General features: G+C 47.8%; 1 protein-coding gene and 1 long non-coding RNA gene across 2 annotated transcripts in view; one reads left to right on the top strand and one right to left on the bottom strand.

Moving 5' to 3' along the window:
* Nucleotides 1-18,496, bottom strand: part of SLC1A7 (solute carrier family 1 member 7) — a 51,984-nt gene extending 33,488 nt beyond the window's left edge. The window contains exons 1-2 of the mRNA XM_061411933.1: nt 18,362-18,496; nt 10,081-10,160 (exon numbers count right to left, since the gene is read on the bottom strand). Coding sequence (XP_061267917.1) covers nt 10,081-10,160; nt 18,362-18,496 — 215 coding nt within the window. The remainder of the gene's footprint in view (nt 1-10,080; nt 10,161-18,361) is intronic.
* Nucleotides 2,474-10,525, top strand: LOC133244574 (uncharacterized). The gene is made up of 2 exons (XR_009735446.1): nt 2,474-4,656; nt 9,622-10,525. It is a non-coding gene; the product is annotated as an uncharacterized LOC133244574 (long non-coding RNA).
* Nucleotides 18,497-22,857: the final 4,361 nt, after the last annotated feature.

Genomic DNA, 22,857 nt, shown 5'->3' with positions numbered 1-22,857 from the left:
ACCCCAGAGAGCACAAACACTGGGGCGGAGGAGGGCTGAGCCCCAGCAGCAGCACGCGGAAGGGGGATTTGGGGGGTTTGTTTGCTGCCAGATTGGTGAGTCAATGGGGAATGAGGCTGCTGAAGGGCAGCCTCTGTAGCTAGAAGCCTGGAGGGCTTGCTGAAGAGGCTACAGACCTGCCCTGGACGTTGAGACCCACAGGAAAAGGGACAAAGGAGGGAGGTGTGTGCCCCAGAGAGGGCAGCTGGGGTAGGTGGTGGGGGACAGTGATGCCAGCCTAGAGGGCTGGGGCTGTGGAGCACAGCAAAGCAGACCTGGGAAACACTGGGATCTATGGGAAAAGCCATGGGGAAGCAGAGCTCGGCTCAACCGCAGGAATAACTTTCTAGAAACAGCTGTCCTGCCCTGGAAGGGACCTCCTTGAGAAGTAGTGAGCTCCTAGTCACTGGAGGTGTGCAAGCAACTTGCTCAAATCACATAGTGAGTAGGTAGATTTGAACTAGTGAGTAGATTTGGTTTACCAGCATGACAGCATCCACAATCACAACATCCTGCCCTGGGAAGTTAAGGACAGGAAGGAGCCAAGTCCTTGGGCTCTGGCCTCGGCTGACCTAGTCAGGGAAGCTCTACTAAGCTGGCCCCTGGGTGCAGCTGCAGGCAGTTCACCCAACAGGCAAAAGATGGAGGCACCCGGGGGTCCGTGGGAGTCCCGTCAGCCCTACCAAGTACTCAGGTCTTTTTCCTTCCCCTGAGCAGACCGTAGGCCCGGCAGCTGACAGCAAGTGCCACGTTAGTACTGAATTACACTTCCCAGCTGTCACGGCCACACCCCCACCCTCAAGCCAAACTTCTTCTGGGACCTAAGGCAGGATGCCTAGGCTCCCACTTGGCTAAGGTCTAGGTCTTCGGGCTCCAGCACCCCCTTCCCAAGGGTGGGAACTACTCTACCATCTTTGTTTGCATACCTCAGAGGACAGAGAACTCACTACCTCCATTGTGAGCTAGTTATACTTATTAGTATGACGTCTGCCTCCAGGGAGGAGAATTTCTACACTGAGCCCAGCCCTACCCCCCTGGAGCCACGCAGACCAAACCTCTTTGGTTCCACTGTAGATTCCATGGGACCAGGGTGGGTGGGAAAGTGGGGATGAAGTTCAGGGCTCAGAGTGTGGGAGGCAGGGTGAGAGAGGGGGGAGTAGGGGTGGCAAGAAGACAGACATGGGTCTGAGGGGATGTTGCTGTGTCCCCACCTGCCTTCTGCAGGTTCCTCTTCCCAGGCCCCTAGCCACAAGAAGGGGATGGATTGGGAACTCGCAAATAACAAGCTTGAACTTGGTCAAAAGCAAAAGCTTGGAGGAGCCGCAGTTGCAGCCCTCAAGAGCTCATGTCTGACCATATGTCAGTCTCAACCACTTTGCACTGGGAAGGCTGCATTCCCAAGAGCAGTAAGGGTCCATCCAGTTTCCAGTCCCCTACCCCTTTATTTTCCGTGAAGCAAAGAATGTCAGAGGGAGGGAGCCAATGTTCCCACAGGTAACTGTGACTCAGCTCTATGGTCTCAGGTAGTCACGTCCACCATTAGGAATGGCTTTCCTGGGACAACATCATAACTGTTATGACCAGCGCCCCCATGCCATGTTTAGGAGGGAGAGAAAGCACCCACCCAGAGGATATGGGAACACAGGTCCCCTGCCTCCCCTCCCTCTACCAGAGGGACGGCTAGTGTCTAGTCCAGCTGGGCCCACCTGCCCCAGGCTCTGAACTTCCCTCCCCATACAGTGGATGTCCACAGAGGAGAGTAGCAGGAGCTTTTTCAAGACCTCACCCACCTCCCCAGACTCACATAGGTCCCCAGAATGCCCCATGTTGAACACTTGCTCTGCGTGCCGTGGGCTCCTAAAAAGGAAGGAGGAGGATTTGTGGTCCTCAGGTGGGTGGAGAGACCTGCAGGGTCGACATCACAAAGCCCTGGGGCTTGGTTGGGTTGAGAGAGGCCAGAGCAGGGATCTAGCCCAGCCTGGGAATCAGGCTAGTGTTCCCATAGGAGGTGGCTGCTGAAAACATCCTTGAAGGATAGGTAGGAATTCTCTAACTGGAAGGGGGAAAGAGCCTGGGAGTCTGCGATGGGTGATAAAATCTGGAAGTTTTTTGGAGTCACCAAGCTGATGGTCTGACCCCACCCGCAGCCCACAGCTGGGCTTTGTTTCCCCTCCTGATGAGTAAGGTGATCAGCTGACTGGGCAAGAGGGCCAAAGAGTGATCCCAGGGCTCCCATCAGAGAGGTCAACAGAGCTCTGCTAAGAACAGTTGCCCCATGGCTTGTGAGGCAGAGTTCAGAAGTGCAGGCTGCCCATTCCTCCTGCCTCCCTCCCACTGACTGTCTACCCTGGGACTGCCCCCTGCAGACTGGCTCTCAAGCCAGACTTCAATGGCGGCTTGGCCCAGGACCATCTCCAGTAAGTTAGAACGTGGGTGTTTGGGAGTTGTCTGCCAAACTAGAGTTCCTCAGGAAGGGGGAGAAGGGAGGGTTGAGTTTCTTTGGCCAAACAAGACTTCCTCATTCTGAGAAAAATCAGTCTAAAATTCTTACAATAGAAAAGCAATACATATACGTGTGCACACATACACTCACACAATACACGTGTGTAAAGACCTACAGCACACATTCACATACTAACCCACACACCCGTGGATTTCTCTGCTACGATGTGGAGCTAACAAAACATTCTGCCATGTCCAGCATCAGTGAGTCACAAACACATGGATTCAGTTTTCCTTGAATGATGCCTGGTTTAAGACGTTGAAGAATGAGAGGAGAGGAGAGTTTGGCAAAAAAACAAGTGGAGATTTGGAGGCCCTAGCTGGATCCAGATGCTGATTTGACCCACCCCAGGTTCCTTGCATCACTCTTGTCTGGGGATGTGTGAAAACAAGGCTTAGATGACCTCCCAACATTAGAAGCTAAGTCTAACCTCATTGGGGCCAAAATGGTCCCCCTTCCCCATAGCACCTGCTGGGAACTTCTTTGTAAGTTTGCAGATAGCATTGTGTCTATTTTATGGTCGAAGTGAAGAGTGTGGTAAATAACAGATGCTGGGGTAAATCTGAGGGCTTCCTTCATGGCTCAGATAGTGAAGAATCTGCCTGCAATACAGGAGAACCGGGTTTGATCCCTGGGTTGGGAAGATCCCCTGAAGGAGGGCATGGCAACCCACTCCAGTGTTCTTGCCTGGAGAATCCCCATGGACAGAGGGGCCTGGCAGGCTATAGTCCATGGGGTTGCAAAGAGTCCAACATGATGGAGTGACTAAGCACAGCAGTGAGGTATCTTCCAAGAACATAAAGGAACAGAAAGTTGCCAGTATTCTTTGGGTTAAACCATAAATGTAAACTGGGTTAAATAATAAATGTAAAGCGAAAGGGATCAGGGTAGCAACAAGTGATATTACAGGGAGAACATGGGAAAGGAAGGCTCCAAGGCTTGACTTTTCTAATGAAAGAAGGTGTAATTAGCATGGAATCAGTCAGCAGTGGAGCACAGAGAAGACAGCAGAGAGTGGTAGGGTCCTTAGCACTGTCCAAGTACAATGCCATGGCAGGTCCTAACCATCTGACTACTAGTTCCTATGCCAGTATAACATGAGGCAGAGCTTTCTGAATTTTGTCTGAGGCTTCTGTGTTCCTTGCAGTTGAGTTCGTTTTTAGAAGAATTTTTCAAGTGGCAATTGTAAGGCAAGAAGGCACACGTTGTGCGGGGGAAGGGAGAGACTTGCAGTCTGAGGGAAGTGCCCCTCCTTGAGACCTTAAGATCTGCCGAGTTACGGAAAGGGGCACTAATTTGCACAAGTCTCAGGGGCCTTCCGAGAAAAAAGAGACTAAGACCCCAACCCCTGCTTCTTGCAATTTGAAGTTAGAATCAGGGTTTACTAGGGCACCCATGACCAAGGTCTGTCAGTACTAAAGACCTCCAGGGCTAACTCACCACGGGGGAGAATGGACTGAGGGCTCAACTGCAGTGAGCTAATCTCAGAGCATGACTGAAGTTGTTTTGAAGAACCATGATTGAACTCTCTGGTATGACCCAGGAGCCAGAACTGAGTATCCCTGTGGCTTGAGCAGGTACATGTACCTGCAAAGGGCCATGTTTAGGCTTGAACCAATCCATGCAGGACCTGTGCTCAACAGTAACACTATGTGGAAGGAACCAGAGCAACAGGGCTAGTGGCAAGATCAGATATTTCAGTTCTCTTTTTACCTACTAACACTTATAAGCTGATCTTGGCCAATGGGTGCAGGCCTCAAAAGGAAGAAAATGGGCTTCTTGCTTGTGCATATTCAGTCCTCAAGTCAGTACATAAAGCAAAAACCATTCATAATTAAATTTGCCCTTGAAGATCCCTTAAATTGTTCATAAAGTTCCGGAGGTATATACTTTCATTCAAGACAGTTTTCCTCCCAGTTTTAGGTTATTGTTTCTTCAGGTGATCACCAGCTGAAGCAGACAGAATTCACTTGGAGGCCATGATGTGAAAAAGAAACCATACAATCCTCTCTTCATGGCCTAGAATCACTGCAGCCATGTGGGGAGATGCTCACTCTACAAGACACGTGGGAACTGAGACTGGCTTAGAGTGAAGCGGACCCAGCTCAACCACGGTACAGGCACCCAGCTCTTTGAATGGGGGAAGCCATTTGTCTCCTTTAAATTATTTTCTCTCTTTTTCATACCACATGTAATTGAATTCACTAAATTTAAATGCATGTAGGATGGAACTCTACCACCTGGGCCCTGAAGACTAAAAATGGCAAACCTAGACACATGCTGGTTATACCGTTAAATAATTGTCCTGCCAGCAAACATTTAACCAGTGAGGTCCTCAAGTGATGAGCCTATAGGGAGAAATGCTCTGGCCAGAGGCTGGGTGCATTTGTCCTCCTTAGCAATTGTATTTATCCCTGTGGATGAACAAATTGACATTTGGTTTATTTGGTTGCTTCTTGCAGTTATCAGAGGACAGGCATGACCAGTTCAGGGGCTCAGATGAGGTTGAGTTTCTGAATCAGTAAGCCAAGGACCACACTCTGGGCCTGGTGAATTCACTATTAAGAAAGACAAGAACAAACATTCTCAGGAAAAAGAATAGGGGCAGAATTAGGGATGTGGAATGATAGGATTTTTTGTTGTTATCCACAGTGTTTGTAATTTGCTTATGTAACTTTTAAAAGTGCAAACCATTTTAAAAAGATAACTCCGAATCATTGTCCAAGGGTCAGTTCAAATGTTGGTCATAAACCTTGCCTGAATTCTGCCTCAACTTCCTTCCACTGCTCTTTGTTCATTTAAAAAGCATTTCTTAGGCACATACAATGTACCAGACCCTGTGATGTCCCTGAGAGAAAGACAAATTCATATTCTTCAGGATCCTTTTTATGGTAAGGAGGTTGTCCGTGTTCAGAAGAAATTCCTTGATGAGCCACTAGGACCAGAAGCTGGGCACACCTCCACCCAACCCCACTCCAGGAACAGGGCGTGAGTGGAGATGACTTTTAAAGACAAGGAGCCCAGGATTTCTGGCTGGTCTTGAAGGGGTAGAGAGAAGGGAGGTATGCAGACAGAAAACAGGTGGATACACTCCAAGGTGACCCCTAGTGATCCATGCCCTTGTGTACATAGAGGGGGACTTAATTAAGAGGTGAAGAGGGCATTGGTGGGAGGGGAGCAGCCTGAGCAGAGGTGGTATGTGGCATGCTTGGAATCTAACAAGGGGACCAGCCTGGGGCCAGGGGCTTGGTGTAGGGAAGGGAGGCAGATTCTCCAGGAAGAGGGGAAAGGGTGCCAGGCTTTGGGACTCCAACTTGCAGATTACTGGAATTGAAGCAAATGTGCCTTGATGTGTATCCTTACACTGCCCTGGAGCAATTTACACGTCAGGAAGCCTCTGTCTCCTGGGGGTACAGCTTGGAGGCCCGGGAACTGAAGAACAGCCCTCAAGCCAGGCTCTTTAGCTATTCAGCCAGAAGTTCTGATCCCAAGTCATCAGGGTTTCTTTTCAAACCATTAGAACACTTGTGGAACTTTCAAAACAAACCTTTTTGGGCCCTTTGGCAGTTCTGGTTCAGCAAGCCGGGGATGAGGCCTGACAGGTAAATTTTCAAGGCAACTTTGGTGATTTTGCTCTGTTCTGAGTGACAATCCCCAAACCGGGGTGGCTGCTCCTTGAGGACAGAAATGCCTGGCCCTGGGCTGGCTGAGATCAAGAGCTCAGGGAACCGTGGGTGATGGATGGACAGATGGATTACAGACCAGTTGAAGCTAAAGGAAGACAGGCTCAGGGATGGAGCAGTTAGGGGCTCAGAACTGTGTCATTTTCTCCCAAGAAAGCTTAATTCTCTCTTAATAGGAAAGTTTTAAAGCACTTTCATTTTTCAGTGTCATGGTTGCTCTGCACCAGCCCAAACTGTACAATATAAACACATGAAACATAAGCACGCACTGGCTTTTCTCAAGTTAATACCACATTCCACTTTCAGCCAAGAGCAAGCGCTTGAGTCTGGTGGCGTGAGAGCCTTTGAGAGCCAGGACTCAGAGAGCTGGATGGGCCTGAAATCACTGGGTAGCCTGGGTAAACTGAGGCCCAGGTAAACCTGCCTGCCCCAAGATCACATGGTGATTTGTGGCAGAAGCTGGGCTAGGACCCAGGACTTTGACTCTGACTTCAGGATTTTTTTTTTTTTAAGTTAAATAACTTGCCCAAAGTCACACAGCTAGGAAATGGCAGAGCCAGGATGTGAACCCAGGCAGATCTGCCTGACTCCAGGGCCCATGCAAGGGCCACTTCATTTGAAGTGTTTCTGTTATGAGTAAGAGGCCACACCCCGGCAGTGAGTAAGGTCAACAGCAAAGGGTGATGCTATTGCTATTGCTAAGTCGCTTCAGTCGTGTCCGACTCTGTGCGACCCCATAGACGGCAGCCCACCAGGCTTCCCCGTCCCTGGGGTTCTCCAGGCAAGAACATTGGAGTGGGTTGCCATGTCCTTCTCCAATGCATGAAAGTGAAAAGTGAAAGTGAAGTCGCTCAGTCATGTTTGACCCTCAGCGACCCCATGGACTGCAGCCTTCCAGGCTCCTCCATCCACGGGATTTTCCAGGCAAGAGTACTGGAGTGGGGTGCCTTAATATTACTATACAACTGGGGAAAAGGAAACAAAAAAACAGAGTCCTGTGTTCCTCCGGCAGCATGTTTATTTGGCTGTCGTGTAATTGTCTATTTCCTCATTGGTCCCCCTCACAGCCTGTGAGCTCCTAGTGAACAGAACCTCATTCATCTCTGCATCTACAGCACTCAGTACAGGGCCACATGCCAGAAAGCACAATTGTTGAAGTCATTAATCCACTCAGCAAGTATTAATAAGCACTTATAGCGCACCAGGCATTTGACAAGTTCCTGGGTGGAACCTCAACAGAATATTGCCTCTGCCTTCACAGAAAGTATAGTCCAGTGGAAGACAAACAAGTTAACAATGAAATACATATGAATAATAATACATAGTAAGTGCTAAGCAAGAGAAGGAAGAGAGCATGATGGGGGAGAGTGAAGGTGGTAGTGAAGGAGGATGGGTGGGGAGGGCCTTTCTAAGGCGGGGACATGGAAGTCAAGATCTAAAGGAAGAGGAAGGGGAAGACATGGAAAGTGCTGGGGAAGCAGGCTCCAGGCAGAAGGGAGGCCCTGAGATGTGTGGAGACCCTGAGACGCGGAGGGTTTGGTTTGCTTACAGAACTAAGAGGCCAGGATGCTGGAGTGAGTGAGGCACGAGACGAGGTGGAGCACAGGCTGGGAGGACCCTGAAGGGCCTCCTAGTTAGGTTAAGGATCTGAAGTTTATACTAAATGCCATGGGAGCCATTGAAGGGTTTTAGGTGAATGAATGGCATGGCCGGATGGGCTTTCCATGAGACCGTTCTGGACACCAGTTGGAGAACAGATGGGAGGGGAACAAAAACCCAAGCCTGGAGACCAGTGATGTCACAGTGGAGTCTGCACCTGTGGTGGGGATGATGATGGGTTCTAGTTGTGGGGAAGAATCAGCTGGAGTCGCTGATGGATGAGCTGGGGTGGGGAAGAAAATAAATACAGAGGCTTGAATAACTGGGTAGGTGGAGTTGCTGCTTACTGACAAGCAGAAAACAGGAAAAGGGATGGGTTTACAGGGTAAAATCTCATGTTGATTACGCTAAATTGAAATCCTCATGAAATATCAAGTGGCAATGTCCCAGGTGGCGCAGTGGTAAAGAATCTGCTTGTCAATACAGGAAATGCAGGAGACGTGGATTTGATCCCTGGGTCAGGAAGATTCCCTGGAGCGGGAAACGGCAACCTGCTTCAGTATTCTTGCCTGGGAAATTCCATGGACAGAGAAACCTGGTGGGCTACAGTTCATGGGGTCTCAAAGAGTCGGACATGACTGAGCACACACACACACACACACACACACACACACACACACAGTGTCAGGTAGGTAGTTTAAGTAATTCTCAGAAGCGAGGTCGGGGAGGGAGATCTATAGGCTGGACTTATAGGTGGTATGTTAAAGCCATGAGGACAGATGAGAAAAGGCCTGAGAAATTGCAACATTCAGAGGTTGATTAGAGGGGGATGAAACTGGGACAAAAAGGCAGAGAGCAGCCAAAGCTAGAGGGAGTAAAGTCATAGGGAGGAGTGTTTTGAGAGGGAAGGAGTGACCAACCATTGTATCAAGTGTGTGAAATGTGAACAGGTCATGCAGAGCAAGAACTCAGAGTGTCCTTTGGATGTAGCAGTAGGGAGGCTACCGGTGACCTTGACAGATTCCCTGACTCAGCGAATGACTCAAAAGACACATGAAGAGGAGGCAGCCACTGAAGAGGGTTGAGGAGTCAGGGAAGGCTTCTGGAGGGGAGTGGCCTTTTAGCAGAGCCTTGAAGGTTTCCTGAGAGACCCAAATGCTGCCTGCAGGAAGCTGAGCTGAGCTTGGCAAGGCCTCCTACAGGCAGCAGAAAACACCATTAGCTGGCCTTTAGATAATGGGGGACCATTATCTCCGCCACCTTAGAGGGGCAAGGAGGAGGAGCTGGCTCCCTCCTCAGCAATAGGGAGGCTGAGAAGGCTAATGACCCTGCCCAGGGGGACAGAGCCCCCTACATCCTGGAGCCACCTGAATCCAGGATTCAGAGGCTTGTCCACTTCCCTCCCTGCACACAAGTCCGAGGAGGTGAGGCTTCTAAACCCATGGTCTCAGACTAAAGGGCTCTTGGACACCATCTGGAGCCACCAACTCATTATACAGCTGAAAATTCCGAGACCTAGAGAGGACCAGGGCCTTGGTCAAACTCACCAGCACATCTGTGTTAGAGACCAGGTGACCTCCAAGGATTTGCACTGGCCCTCACCCTAATGGGTAAAGACTGAATGCTTTAACTTGGCATTCAAGGTCTTTCACGATCAAGAACCCATCCTCCAGCTTCATCTCCCACCTGTCTGCCCTCCAAGCCTGTGCTCAGTGCTTGAATGTTTAGCAAATAGACAGCCTCCAATGGTCCTCACAGCAACCTTTTGGAGTAGGTGTTTTTATTCTTATTTTACAGATGAGGAAACTGAGGCTCGGAGGAGTCTGACAACCTGCCCGAGTTTCCACAGCCAGTACAGCACACAGCTGAGCCAGGATATCATCTTGTGATCGTCTCCAAGGTCACCTTTCCCCCACGCCTCGCTGCATTCACCACCTAGAGCCTCTCCTTGGGAACAGGGCCTGAACTCCCTGACCCTGAGCTACCCTGGAGTCAGGTCAATTTCTAGGACTCCAAATCACTTGCTCAGGTCAATACAGTGTCCACTGAAAGGGACTGAAACAACGGGTGCCACTGAATGGCACCAGACTCCAGCAGCCCGTGCCACAACCTACTTCCCATAAGCATCCGACAACCACGACATCCAGAGCCTGCAGTTCAGACACCCACCGCAGGAGGAGGGCCCAGACGGAATCTGCACGGAAGCCTCTCCCGGAAACCCCACCCGGCCGTCCCAGCGGAACACCCGCCCCTCACCTGGAGACGACCAGTGGGAGGATCAGCATCTTGAGCATCCTCATCAGGAGCTCTCCCGGGAACTGGAAGTAACTAATTTCCTGAAAACACAGCGGGAGCTGGGGTTAGAGCAGACGATATGGACTTCACAGTTATTTTACAATCTTCAGAGCACCATTTCACCCATATTCTCCCGTCTAACACATGGACAGCAGAGTCCATGGAGAAAACACGGGCTCTGGAGCCAAACAGACTTGGGTTCAAATCTTGACCCCCTGTAAGTAGCTTTGTGGCCTCAAGCAAGTTACTCAACCTCTCTGAGTTTTTCTCATCTGTAACATGAGGGTCATAACCATTTCACAGGGCCACTGGGAGGCTTAAATGAGAGGATGCACATAAAGCACTTGGCAGAGAGCCTGAATGAGAAAAGGGTTAGTAATCACATTAAATCATCTCTCTCCCCCAACTCTGTACACTCCTAGCCTTGCTACAAATCTGTTTGAAATGATGATATGTGCCAAGGGGGCAGGGTTGCATACTGTTCACACATTCATTCAGCCCATACAGTGCCAGACTTCATACTGGGCACTCAAGAGTGAATGAGGCACAGTTTCTGCACCAGAGAAGTTGTTGGTCTACTTTATGAGAACACTGACTCATAAACAGACCACAGCATTCTTGAGTCAGTTTCCCTTCTGTCCTGGGTCCCCTCACCCCACACTTTCATGAATGCTTACCAGCCCTTTGAAGGAGGGCTCACATTTAAAATGCTGAAAGAAAGAGAATCGGATTGGTTGGTGAGACCCCACTCTCTGTATTAAAGAGCCCTTCCTGGGCACAGTTCTTAGAACCAGCTTCCTCATAACCTGCTGGTTTCCCCCTATCTGGGGGCCCTTGGATTAGAGCACCAGGTCCTTGACCAATCTGCTGTCTCCAGAGTAACTGGTCACATAACTGGAACATGATAACTGAAGAGGAAGGAGCCCTGAGGGCCAGTTAAGTTTGAATTTCAGATAAACAACAAATATTTGTTCTTTACTTATACCAAAAAGTATTTGTAGGTGATTTTTTGCTTTTGTTTGTTTGTTTGGCCCCAGCCACACAGCTTGCGGGTTCTTATTTCCCCAACCAGGGATCAAACCCGTGCCCCCAGCACTAGAAACACAGAGTCTTAACCACTGGACCACCAGGGAATTCCTTTATTCGTTGTTTATCTGAAATTCGAATTTAACTGGATGTGTTCTTTTTAAATTTAATTTAATTCAATTTTGTTATTTCTGGCAATGCTAGTTTGAGTCCACTTTCCTCAGAGGGTAAGCTTGTGGGTGAGGCCAGTACAAGACTTTCAAACAAACACCATATGACTTAAAGTTTTGTACTTATAAATATTTTTTTGTAAAGCCAAAGCCAAACATAGCTTTGGTTACTGGTCTGATACTTTGAAAAGCCCCAAATTATAGAATGTTGGTGCTGAGAAGGGGTTTTAAAGATCTTCTAGTCCAGCCGCTGACTCATTTTATAGATGAGGAAGCTGAGCCAGGAGAGGGAGGTGATTTGCCCACAGAGTGAGTTAGCAACAGTGCAGGACAGAAATAGGGCCTCCCAGTCCCCTTCCACTACCATTTCCAAAACACCCAAAATCAAAAAAGACCCCAAAACAAAAGACTTTGTCTTTTGAATTAATTTTAATCCATGTATATTGTTGTTCAGTTGCTCAGTCATGTCCAAATCTTTGCAGCACCATGGACTGCAGCATGCCAGGCTTCTCTGTCCTTCTCCATCTCCCTGAGCTTGCTCAAACTCAAGTCCATTGTGTCAGTGATGCCACCCAACCATCTCGTCTTCTGTTACCCGCCTCTCCTCCTGCCTTCAATCTTTCCCAGCATCAGGGTCTTTTCTAATGAGTCAGTTCTTCGCATCAGGTGGCCAAAGTATTGGAGTTTCAGCTTCAACATCAGTCCTTCCAATGAACACACAGGACTGATCTCCTTTAGGATGGACTGGTTGGATCTCCTTGCAGCCCAAGTAAGTCTAGGGAACTGTCTAACACCACAGTTCAAAAGCATCAGTTATTTGGTGCTCAGCCTTCTTTATGGTCCAACTCGCACATCCATACATGACTACTTGAAAAACCATAGCTTTGACTAGATGAACTTTTGTTGGCAAACTAAAGTCTTTGCTTTTTAACAAGCTGTCTAGGCTGGTCATAGCTTTTCTTCCAAGCAGCAAGCATCTTTTAATTTCATGGCTACAGTCACCATCTGCAGTGATTTTAGAGTCCAGGGAGATAAAGTCTGTCCCTCTTTCCATTGTTTTCCCATCTATTTGCAATGAAGTGATGGGACCATGTGCCATGATCTTTGTTTTTTGAATGTTGAGTTTTAAGGCAGCTTTTTCACTCTTCTCTTTCGCCTTCATCAAGAGGCTCTTTAGTTCCTCTTCACTTTCTGCCATTCGGGTGGTGTAATCTGCATATCTGAGGTTATTGATATTTCTCCCTGCAGTCTGGATTCCAGCTTGTGCTTCATCCAGCCCAGCATTCACACAATGTACTCTGCATGTAAGTTAAATAAGCAGGGTGACAATATACAGACTTGATGTACTCCTTTCCCAATTTTGAGCCAGTCTGTTGTTCCATGTCCGGTTCCGTTGCTGCTTGACCTGCACACAGGTTTCTCAGGAGGTAGAGTAGTTTGGTATTCCCATCTCTGATATATTCTTTACTTTAGATAGCACTATAATGAGACGTAAGATACTCAGGTTTGATCTCCAGGTCTGGAAGACCCTCCAGAGGAGGGCATGGCTACTCACTCCAGTACTCTTACCTGGAGAATCCCCATGGACAGAGGAGCCTGGCAGTCTACAGTCAGTTGGATCTCAACTGAAGAAACACACCGCATGATGATGAAAAACAGCTGTTCCTCGTGCACCTTTATCCTCAACCCCAACTGCCCAGGAGTGACCATCCTCAACTGCTCTAGCCGTTTCTCCTTTAGTATTGTTATTTGTAAATAATATGGTTATAATGCTATTTCCAGATATATCTTTTTGACATCTATTAACTTCCCTGCCATGACAGATGAGGGCTTAGTTCCTACTCCCTTTTTCCTCCTATCATTTCACCATTATATCATTTTTTGGTTAAACTAATTGCCAAGATTTAAAATTTTTGATCACAACATATTGCTCACGTTGAACCAACCATGGCTCCTTTTTGTACAATCTTCATTTATTTCCTAAAATTAATAACTGACTGATTTTTCATTTACCTTGTTTTCTGTGAACCATTCATTAGTTTCTTCAAAATGCTTTAACATCTCTTTTAAAATGCCTAACAATAGTATTTCCTATATCCTCAAACACGTGGGTCCCTTTTTAGGCTCCTGGGATCTCAGTCCAAAAGCTCTCCATCGTCTTTTTCCGGGCTGCTTAGACTGCTGTCTAGGGCAGTGGTTGTCACGGGTCTCCTCTTTGGGACTTTGTCCTGTCTAGGACCCCTTCTTTCCTGGATCCCTTGTCTTCTTGGTTTGCCTCCTTGTTTTGCTGGAGCATCTCCTTTGGTAGATTCCTCAGTAAGGGCAAATGGGAGAGAAGCTTCTGAGTCTTACATAGTCGTTTAGTTGCTAAGTCATGTCCATCTCTTTGTGACCCCATGGACTGTAGCCTGCCAGGCTCCTCTATCCATGGGGCTTCCCAGGCAAGAATAGGAGTGGGTTGCCATTTCCTTCTCTAGGGGATTTTCCCAACCCAGGGATCAAACGCACGTCTCCTATGTCTCCTGCATTGGCAGGTGGGTTCTTTACCACTAGCGCCACCTGGGAAGCCCCTTACATAGTAAAAATGCCTCTACTGTACCCTTACCTCTGATAATAGATTGGCTTTATATAAGATTCCTGGCTTGAAAGAATTTCCCTGCCAAATTTCAAAGGCATTTCCTTTCTGTCTTCTAGATTCCAGCATCACTTAAGATGTTTGAAGCCATTCTTACTTCCTATTCTTTACACCGTAGGTGTGTGTGTGCTAAGTTGCTTCAGTCGTGTCTGACTTTGTGTGACCCTATGAACTGTAGCCCACCAGGCTCCTCTGTCCATGGGATTCTCCAGGCAAGAATAGTGGAGTGGGTTGCCATGCCCTCCTCCTTGAGATCTTCCTGACCCAGGGATCGAACCCATGTCTCTTATGCCTACTGCATTGGCAGGCGAGTTCTTTACTACTAACTCCACCTAAGAAGCCCATTCTTTACATTAGACCTGTTTCATTCTCTCAGAACCATTTTAGGATCGTTTATTTATCTCTAGCTTTTTTGGTAATTTTCATGGTAATAGACCATGGGATGAGCTTCTCTTCTTTTTAAAAAAATTCATAGTACTGTGCTTATACCTTTCACTTCTGAGAAATAGTCTTGTTTTCTTTGTGAAATTTTTCTCTCCACTTTTTTCTGTTAGCTCTCTTTAAAACTTTTATTAGTAAGTTGAATGTTGGACATTCTCATTTTCTTATATATTCTTTTTCTATTTTCATCTCTTTTTGTTTTACTTTCTGGGAGATTTCTGCAGCTTTATCTCAGCTATTGACATTTTTATCATGGCTTATCTACTTTTAATTTCCAAAATCTCTTTCTTATTATTGAATTATTCCTTCCTTTTGCATGCTGTTCTGTTTTATAGTCACTAGATCTTCTCTCATAGACCTGAAGAACTTAAGAAAAGATTAGAAAATGTTCTTCTACTCCCAGCATTGCCCATGCTTTATTAGAGACCCTCAGTGCTACTTGCTTGGTCTCGCTATCTTCCACATTAGCAGGTTTGAGTTCACCTTCTGCTTATGTGTAAGTGTGAAGCACTAAACTTCTGTATGAATGAGTGGAACTTGTCAACTGAAGGCTCCTCAAGGAAGACTGATGGGTGAGGATATGGTGTTTTCACTGGGGGGAGGATTCTCCTTCATAGCAGAATTTGGAGGTCTTTCCTCTGAGGCTTCACTGAGAAGTCCCTTTCTACTTCTGGCTAGGTGGAGGTGTGGCTGTGCCTAAGCCCAGCTGACAGCAGTCATAGGTGGAGCCCATGCTCGAGAGGCAGATGTTCGTTCACTAATTCTCTTGAAGCATGCGCCTCATCACCTCCCCTCTCCCAACACTTACAGGTGGGCCTAACATCTCTTAGTCAAGCTTCTCTGATTCCTTGTGTCAAGCAGGGGGATGAAGACAGTAGATGAGGAATCCCCTGATTACATGAACTGGAAGGGACCTAGGGGTTTAACTGCTCCGTTACAAAATCCTAGCCAGCATCCCCGATCTCAGCAGCATGCCTGACCCTTGCCTCTTGCAGCACCCTGTGTTTTCAAGTCCTGAGCCCTTCTGGAGTTTTCCAAGACAAGCTCAAGTGGTATCTGCTTCTACAGACACAAGAGTTCAGCTTTCTGTGCTCTATTAAATGAGAGCATTCAGCTCCATCCACTTCTCATCTAATGTATTATAATTCCTCAACTTCTTTTTTCAGTGTCTCCTTTTGTATCATCTTTGTTTTTGGGAGCTTATATCTTTAAACAGTCCCATTGCTACAATTTTAGTGGTATCCCAGAAAGGAAAGAAAAATGGGTACAATTACAAATTCACCATGGTTTAACTGGAACTCTCAAAATGATCTATATTTTTAAACAAGATACCCATTTCCAAAGATAAATCTTGTGATTTTGTAAGTTCTTTTCACAAATAGGACATTCTATCCTTTTGCGTATTGTTTATGATTTTTGCCTTGTTGCATAAGCTTACAAAATAAGAAGGGTTTGGTTTCTGAGTCACAGGCAGAGATCAAACAAACAATTCCTGGATTTCAAAGTAAGATGCTGAGAAAGCCAATTCCTGCAAAATAATTGTTCTAAGACTCCACATCCTTCCTTCAGTTTATCTGGCAGGTTAATCCAGACCGGAACACGTTTGCATTTCCAAACAGATGGGGAAGGCAGCTTTGGCAAAGGAGGCCCCAGCTGAGTCTGGCTTTTAATAATAGGCATTCCAATTTGTTTTCACAAAATAATCTTCCTGCAAGAGATATATTTTAGTTGCTGAAGAAAATTAAAGTGGCTTGCGGATTGTGCCATTGCCAGTTTAATTCAGCAATTAGTTGAGTGTTCTCTCTGTGACACTTAGCTAGGCTCGCATTTTGGATCAAGAAAGCCCATGTGATAGTCAACAAGTCAAAGTTTGATGGGAGAAATAGATTCTTTACAAATGATTCTGAAGCAAGACTGCCAGTGGCTGGGCTCCAGTGGAGGGATGAGCCTGGGGTGAGTGTGGGAGGAGAGTGTAATTTCAGATGTGAGCAGGTCTGGAACAATTTCTATCAGATTCGGGATACATGAGGTGGTTCTTGGTAGGACCTGGACTCGTAAGTAAGGGAAGGAGGAGTGAAGTAATGCTCACTAAGCACCCACTGCATCTGCTCACTGATGACTCCCTGTTTACCCCTCCCAGCAATTCTGCTGCTGCTAAGTCGCTTCAGTCATGTCCGACTCTGTGCGACACCATAGACGGCAGCCCACCAGGCTCCTCCATCCATGGGATTTTCCAGGCAAGAGTCCTGGAGTGGGGTGCCATTGCCTTCTCCCCCAGCAATTCTAGCAGACATATAGTCCCACCCCCTCCATTTTGCAGATAAGGAAACTGAGTTTCAGAAAGGAGATGGGATTTAGCCTACGGCCACACAGCCATTAATAGTAGAGTCCAAGTTCAGAGTTCCTCTGCCTCCAGAGTCCATGCTTCTCCCTAAATAACTGATAGCAGTTTAACAGTGTCACTGTCATAATAGTGGGCTCGATTCCCAGAGAGGGGTGTTTTCCTTCTCCTGGATGATGAAATCTGATGCCTTGAGTCCCAGTTGTAGAGATCATATTAGATATCACTGAACTGCAGAGAGAGGAATTCTATGAGTTAGGGAATCTTCCAGAAACCCATTGACAAAAACTCTCTCCTTGACCAAACCTTAGACAGGTTATTCTGAGTCCTCTTTTCAATGGAGCCTCATCCTTGGGCCTTTTCTTCATCCTGCTTCACCTATTTGTAGCAAAAATCCTGCTAAGTCAATTTAGTGAGAAGCCCCCAACTCTGCCTTCAGCAAGCATCTTGTTAGTGGGTTTAGCAAGAATCCCCTTACCCGACCCTTGATGTCTCTTCTTAATAATTATCTGTTCTGTGCTGTGCTCGTCAGCTGTAAATCCCCAGCTGCAGTTGTTGTATTTGGAGTTGCGCCTGAGCATTCTCCCCTACTGCCATGGTCTTGACACCTACCACAATAGTGCTGAATAAAGTCCTCCATACCATTTTAACAGCATCATGATGGTTTTTCCTTCAGCACCATGAGAGTCCCCCCCTCTTCCACAGGAGCTGGGTGCTAACTGAGAAAAGGGCCCTTCCTCAAGCAAGACATCATCACCCTTGCTGTTACACAGGTCAGAGCCCTGAGGGCCTACCTTATCTTCCTGCCCCCCAGCCCCACATTCAATCAGCCATCACATCCTGGAGCTTCTTCTTTGGGAAGCAGTTCTCATATCTGCTCCGTCCATCCCCACTCTTATCCCCTCATTGCCCCCTGCCAGTTCTACCACTACCCCAAGGGGATGTCTCCTAGCTCAGGGCTGACCATGTCACTGCCCTGCTCAGAGCTCCTCGAGGTTGCTCCACCTTGATGCTGGATGATGGGATCCAGAAGCCTGATGGCCTTTGTGCTCCAGCCCCAGCCTCACAGTGTCCATTCCAGCTACTGTGAATAGTTTGCTCCGCTCCCCCCTCACAAATCTTCCACGCCCCTTTGTCTCACCACTCTGCCTAGAATGCCCATGAACTGCTTTAGGAGGTGTTCTCTGCTTCACACACTCAGAGACTCCATTCCGCATGGACCGATTCAGCGGACGTGAACTTGGGCAAACTCCAGGAGATGGTGAGGGACGGGGAAGCCTGGCGTGCTGCAGTCCACAGGGTCACAAAGAGTCAGACACGACTTGGTGACTGAACAACAGACTCTGTTCTTGCCTCCCCCACAGCTCTTAACCTGTGGGCACTCTCACAAGGCACCCTTGCCTCTCATTCACCTGGAGATGCCAGTGTGTAGCCACTGCCTCTCACACGCTTGTCCTGCAATGCATATCACACTCCACTTTACAGATGAGAAAACTGGGCCCTGAGAAGAAAAGTGACTCACCCACTGTCACGTCACCCGGGAGCCATGGAGTGGGGACGTGACCCCCAGATCCCTCAGGCCCACCCAGCCCTCTGAGATGGGGACCCATGATGCCCCACGTGGCTGACCTGGGGTGAGAGGCGCCGGGTCCTCAGGAAGAAGCCAAGGAGGCAGCCCACGGTGACAGAGAGCACAGACAGGATGAGCAGTCCATTCCGCTTGCACACATCCCTCCCACGTGCCAGGATGGCACCCAGCACCATGGCGAGCCCAGCCTGCTGGCCTGGGGCACAGCACCATTCCATGCACGGGAGGCCAGCCCGGTCACAGGGTCCTGGCTCTGGCTCCTCAGCAGGCAGGTGGTTGGGGTTGCTAAGCGCCAGTCGCCAGCCCCACAGCCATGGCCTGCGTGGCTGCCCCAGAGGGAAGCCACAATCCTATTACCAGCTGCATCATTAGGAGCTAGGAGCAGATTAGAGCCTGGAAAATTAGAGCAGGCCACGTGGTTGGGGGTTCAGACCTCAAAGCCAAGCGCTCCTCTTAAAGAGGGGAGAGGGCCGGGAGCTGGTGGGAGAAACCAGAGGAATGTTTGGTTGGTTTGATTTTTACCTCCGCTTCATTCCAGAAAGAACTGAAGGCAAGACAATAAGTAGCAGTAAAAAGCAACAATAAACTAATAATAATAGCTACCTAGCAGAGCTAACCGGAGAAGGCAATGACACCCCACTCCAGTACTCTTGCCTGGAAAATCCCATGGATGGAGGAACCTGGTGGGCTACAGTCCATGGGGTCGCTAAGAGTCAGACACAACTGAGCGACTTCCCTTTCACTTTTCACTTCCATGCATTGGAGAAGAAAATGGCAACCCACTCCAGTGTTCTTGCCTGGAGAATCCCAGGGACGGTGGAGCCTGATGTGCTGCCGTCTATGGGGTCACACAGAGTCGGATACGACTGAAGCAACTTAGCAACAGCAGCAGCAGCAGAGCTAACAATCACCAACCTTAAGCATTCACTGTATGCCACGTGCTGTTCCGGGTGCCCTTTACTTGTACTACCACATTTAATTCTAACACCAATCTCAAGAAGTAAGTACTGTAAGCATCATTTTACAGATGGAGCAAGAGAGGTGGGGCAAAAGGAGGCGTGCTGGGTGGCAGGCCTGTTCAAGTTGTGTTATCTGTGTGAACCATCGGGAATCATCCCAACAGCCCTAGGGTTCCAACCTTCATTTTACTGAAAGGGAGACTGAGACTCTAGGGAGCCAGAGCCCCTTGGCCACAGGCCTAGAGCCAGCAAGTAGCAGAGTGGAATTCACTGGTTTGGTTTCTACCACATGAACAGGTAGATGGGTTCACTGGTGCTTCCCAGTATTGTAGGGAATGTAGGATTTTTTGTAAATTTTTTAAAAGTAATTAATTTGGGGGGTTTGCACTGGGTCTGCATTGCCCTGCATGGGCTTCCTCTAGTCGCTGCAAGTGGAGGCTACTTTCTAGTTGCGGTGTACAGGCTTCCCATTGTAATGGCTTTTCTTGTTTTGCAGCACAGTCTCTAGAGTGTGGACTTCAGTAGTTGCGGTGTATAGGCTTAGTTGCCCTGTGGCATGTGGGATCTTCCTGGACTAGGGATCAAACCTATGTCCCCTGCATTGGCAGGCGGAGTCTTAGCCACTGAACCACCAGGGAAGCCCAGGAATGGAGGATTTGAGTCCAGGGGACCTGAGTTCAAACTTAGGCTTTGCTACCCATTGCCCTTCAGGGCACTTTAAGCCTGAAGCTGGAAACCCTGGAGGATCTCGGGGCTTATTATTTTTTAGAGATGACAGTGTCCAGGGGATCTACATTCAAGTCCCAGCTCTGCCACTTGCTAGCCATGTGAACAGCCATTTAATCACCCAGGGCCTCAGTTTCCCCAGCAAAACGGACATAATAATCACCATGTACTTCCTTAGGGCTGGTGTAACATTCCACTCGGAGCACATTCATGAAAACAGGGGTGAGCTGTAAAGTGCCTGGCAGGGAGAGGGCTCTTAGGATTATCATCTGTATTCAGCATTATAGATAAAGGTGGTTTTTGTTTGTTTGTTTTGAGGGGGGTTGTTTATTTATTGTTTTTTTTGTTGTTGTTGTTATTTCTTGTGGCCTGGCCTGCCCTTTAAAGCCAGGGGGAATTAACGCTCTATTTCACTAGGAGTCTGTAATCTCATTAGGGGCAGTCAGGTGACAGCAGGGAGCTCGGGTCTGTGGGTCTGTGGTGGGTGGTGTGTGCACAAGTTTGCCTCCCCTGAAAAAGGTGACAGGCCCAAGGAACTGCCAGAGGTCTTGGGGGAGGGCACAGTGGTGCAGGCCCTGAAGCCCTGGGCAGAGCCCCCAACAGGGAGGGGACCCTCAGGCTCCAGTCTCAACCTGCTTTGTGACCTTGCGCTCTCTGGGCCTCAGTCTTGTCCTCCACAGAATGAGAGAAACAGCCTAGGTGCTTTCTAAGGATCCCTTGGTGCCATAAGCCAACCTTCCAAGTCTCTTCCCTGGTAGCTCAGTCAGTAAAGAATCTGCCTGCAATGAGGGAGACCTGGGTTCTATTCCTGGCTTGGGAAGATGCCCTGGAGAAGGGAATGGCTACTCACTCCAATATTCTGGCCTGAAGAATTCCATGGACAGAGGAGCCTGGCAGGCCACAGCCCATGAGACCACAAAGTCAGACATGACTGAGCAACTTTCACTTTCTTTTCTTTCCAAATATATTGCTCTTTTTCAGTAACTTTAGGAGTATGGGTATGGATACAGGTCTGAGACTGTTTTTTTTCCCTCCAACTCCTAGTCTTAAAACCAAGAATCTACTGGTAACACGTTCAGCTCCAACAAATGCCTCATTTTCCAACTGGCCAGGTGATTTTGTTGCTGCCTAGAAGAGAAAACATTCTGAGTAGACATTTGGATTTGCATTTCGATCAATGTGCGGTTCAGTTCAATTCAGTCGCTCAGTCGTGTACAACTCTTTGCGACCCCATGGACTGTAGCACTCCAGGCTTCCCTGTCCATCACCAACTCCCAGAGCTTACGCAAACTCATGTCCATCGAGTCGGTGATGCCATCCAACCACCTCATCCTCTGTCGTCCCTTTCTCCTGCCTTCAATCTTTCCCAGCATCAGGGTCTTTTCCAATGAGTCAGTTCTTTGCATCAGGTGACCATTAGTCCTTCCAATGAATATTCAGGTCTGATTTCCTTTAGGATGGACTGGTTTGATCTCCTTGCAGTCCAAGGGATTCTCAAGAGTCTTTGAAGCATCAATTCATCGGCACTTAGCTTTCTTTTATAGTCCAACTCTCATATCCATACATGACTACTGGAAAAACCATGGCTTTGACTAGATGGACCTTTGTTGGCAAAGTAATGTCTCTACTTTTAAAAATGCTGTCTAGGCTGGTCGATGTGCAGCCCTGGCCTTTAGCCATGAAGTAGGTGAGTCTTGCTTTCTGTTTTGGCTCTAAGACTCTAGATTCCCATGGTGCCCCCACAACTATTCCCATCTCCTATCCCTCATGCTCTGACACAACCACCTCCCAGGCTCCAGGCCTTCCTTTCCATTGCTTCCACTGTCTTCAACAGGGGAAGGTACAACTCATTCAAGCAAATATTCTTTTTTAGCTGATTAATTTACACACATATTTTTTATTTTTGGCTGCGCTGGGTCTTTGTTGCTTTTGCACAGGCTTTCTCTAGTTGTGGAGAATGGGGGCTACTCTTCATTGCAGTGAGAGGGTCTCCCATTGTGGTGGCTTCTGCTGTTGCAGAGCACAAACGCTAGGGTGCGCAGGCTCAGAAGTTGTGGCACATGTGCTTAGCTGCCCTCAGCACGTGAAATCTTCTCAGATCAGGGATTGAACCCATTTCTCCTGCATTGGCAAGTACATTTTTATCCACTGGGCCGCCAGGGAAGACCCAAGCAAATATTGTTATAGCACCTTCTCATGTCATCCCTCCTGGGTACTGGAGACATCGCAATGAGTTGATATAATACTTGCTCTCAGGGAGCTTGTAAGAATATTGAGGTGCTGTAGGAAAGGACTTCTCAGGTGGCACTACTGATAAAGAATCTGCCTGTCAATGCAGGAGATGTAAGAGACTTGGATTTGATCTCTGGGTGGGGAAAATCCCCTCGAGGAGGAAATGGCAACCCACTCCAGTATTCTTGCCTGGGAAATCCCATATACAGGGGAGCCTGGCGGGCTACAGTCCATAGCGTTGCAAAGAGTCAGATACAACTGAAGCAACTTAGCACGCAGGAAAAGACTAATTCACACTAAAGTATAAGTGACTGATAATGAGCATACTAAGGACATTTACAAATCAAATAGAAAGGCTCCTGGATAAGAACCCTTTAAAAGCTCCCCATTGTCCACAGAATCAATTGCCTTACAATGCTACTAGATGTGCAAAAACTATAATTTGGATGAAATAAAGTTAAGCTAGTTCTTTACTCCAGGAAGCTCAAAATCAGACTACTCAAGTTCATATCTTAGCTCTACCACTTACTAGCTGTGTGACCTTAACCTCCCTATAAAATTTCTTTACCTCTTTATAAAATAGGAATAATAAAACACTACATAGTTTATAGGGTTGTGAT

This window comes from Bos javanicus, chromosome 3 (genome assembly GCF_032452875.1).
Source record: "Bos javanicus breed banteng chromosome 3, ARS-OSU_banteng_1.0, whole genome shotgun sequence".
NCBI classification, from domain to species: domain Eukaryota; kingdom Metazoa; phylum Chordata; class Mammalia; order Artiodactyla; family Bovidae; genus Bos; species Bos javanicus.
The sequence above is the reverse complement of the archived record's forward strand: the minus strand, read 5'-3'. Positions and strand labels throughout refer to the sequence as shown.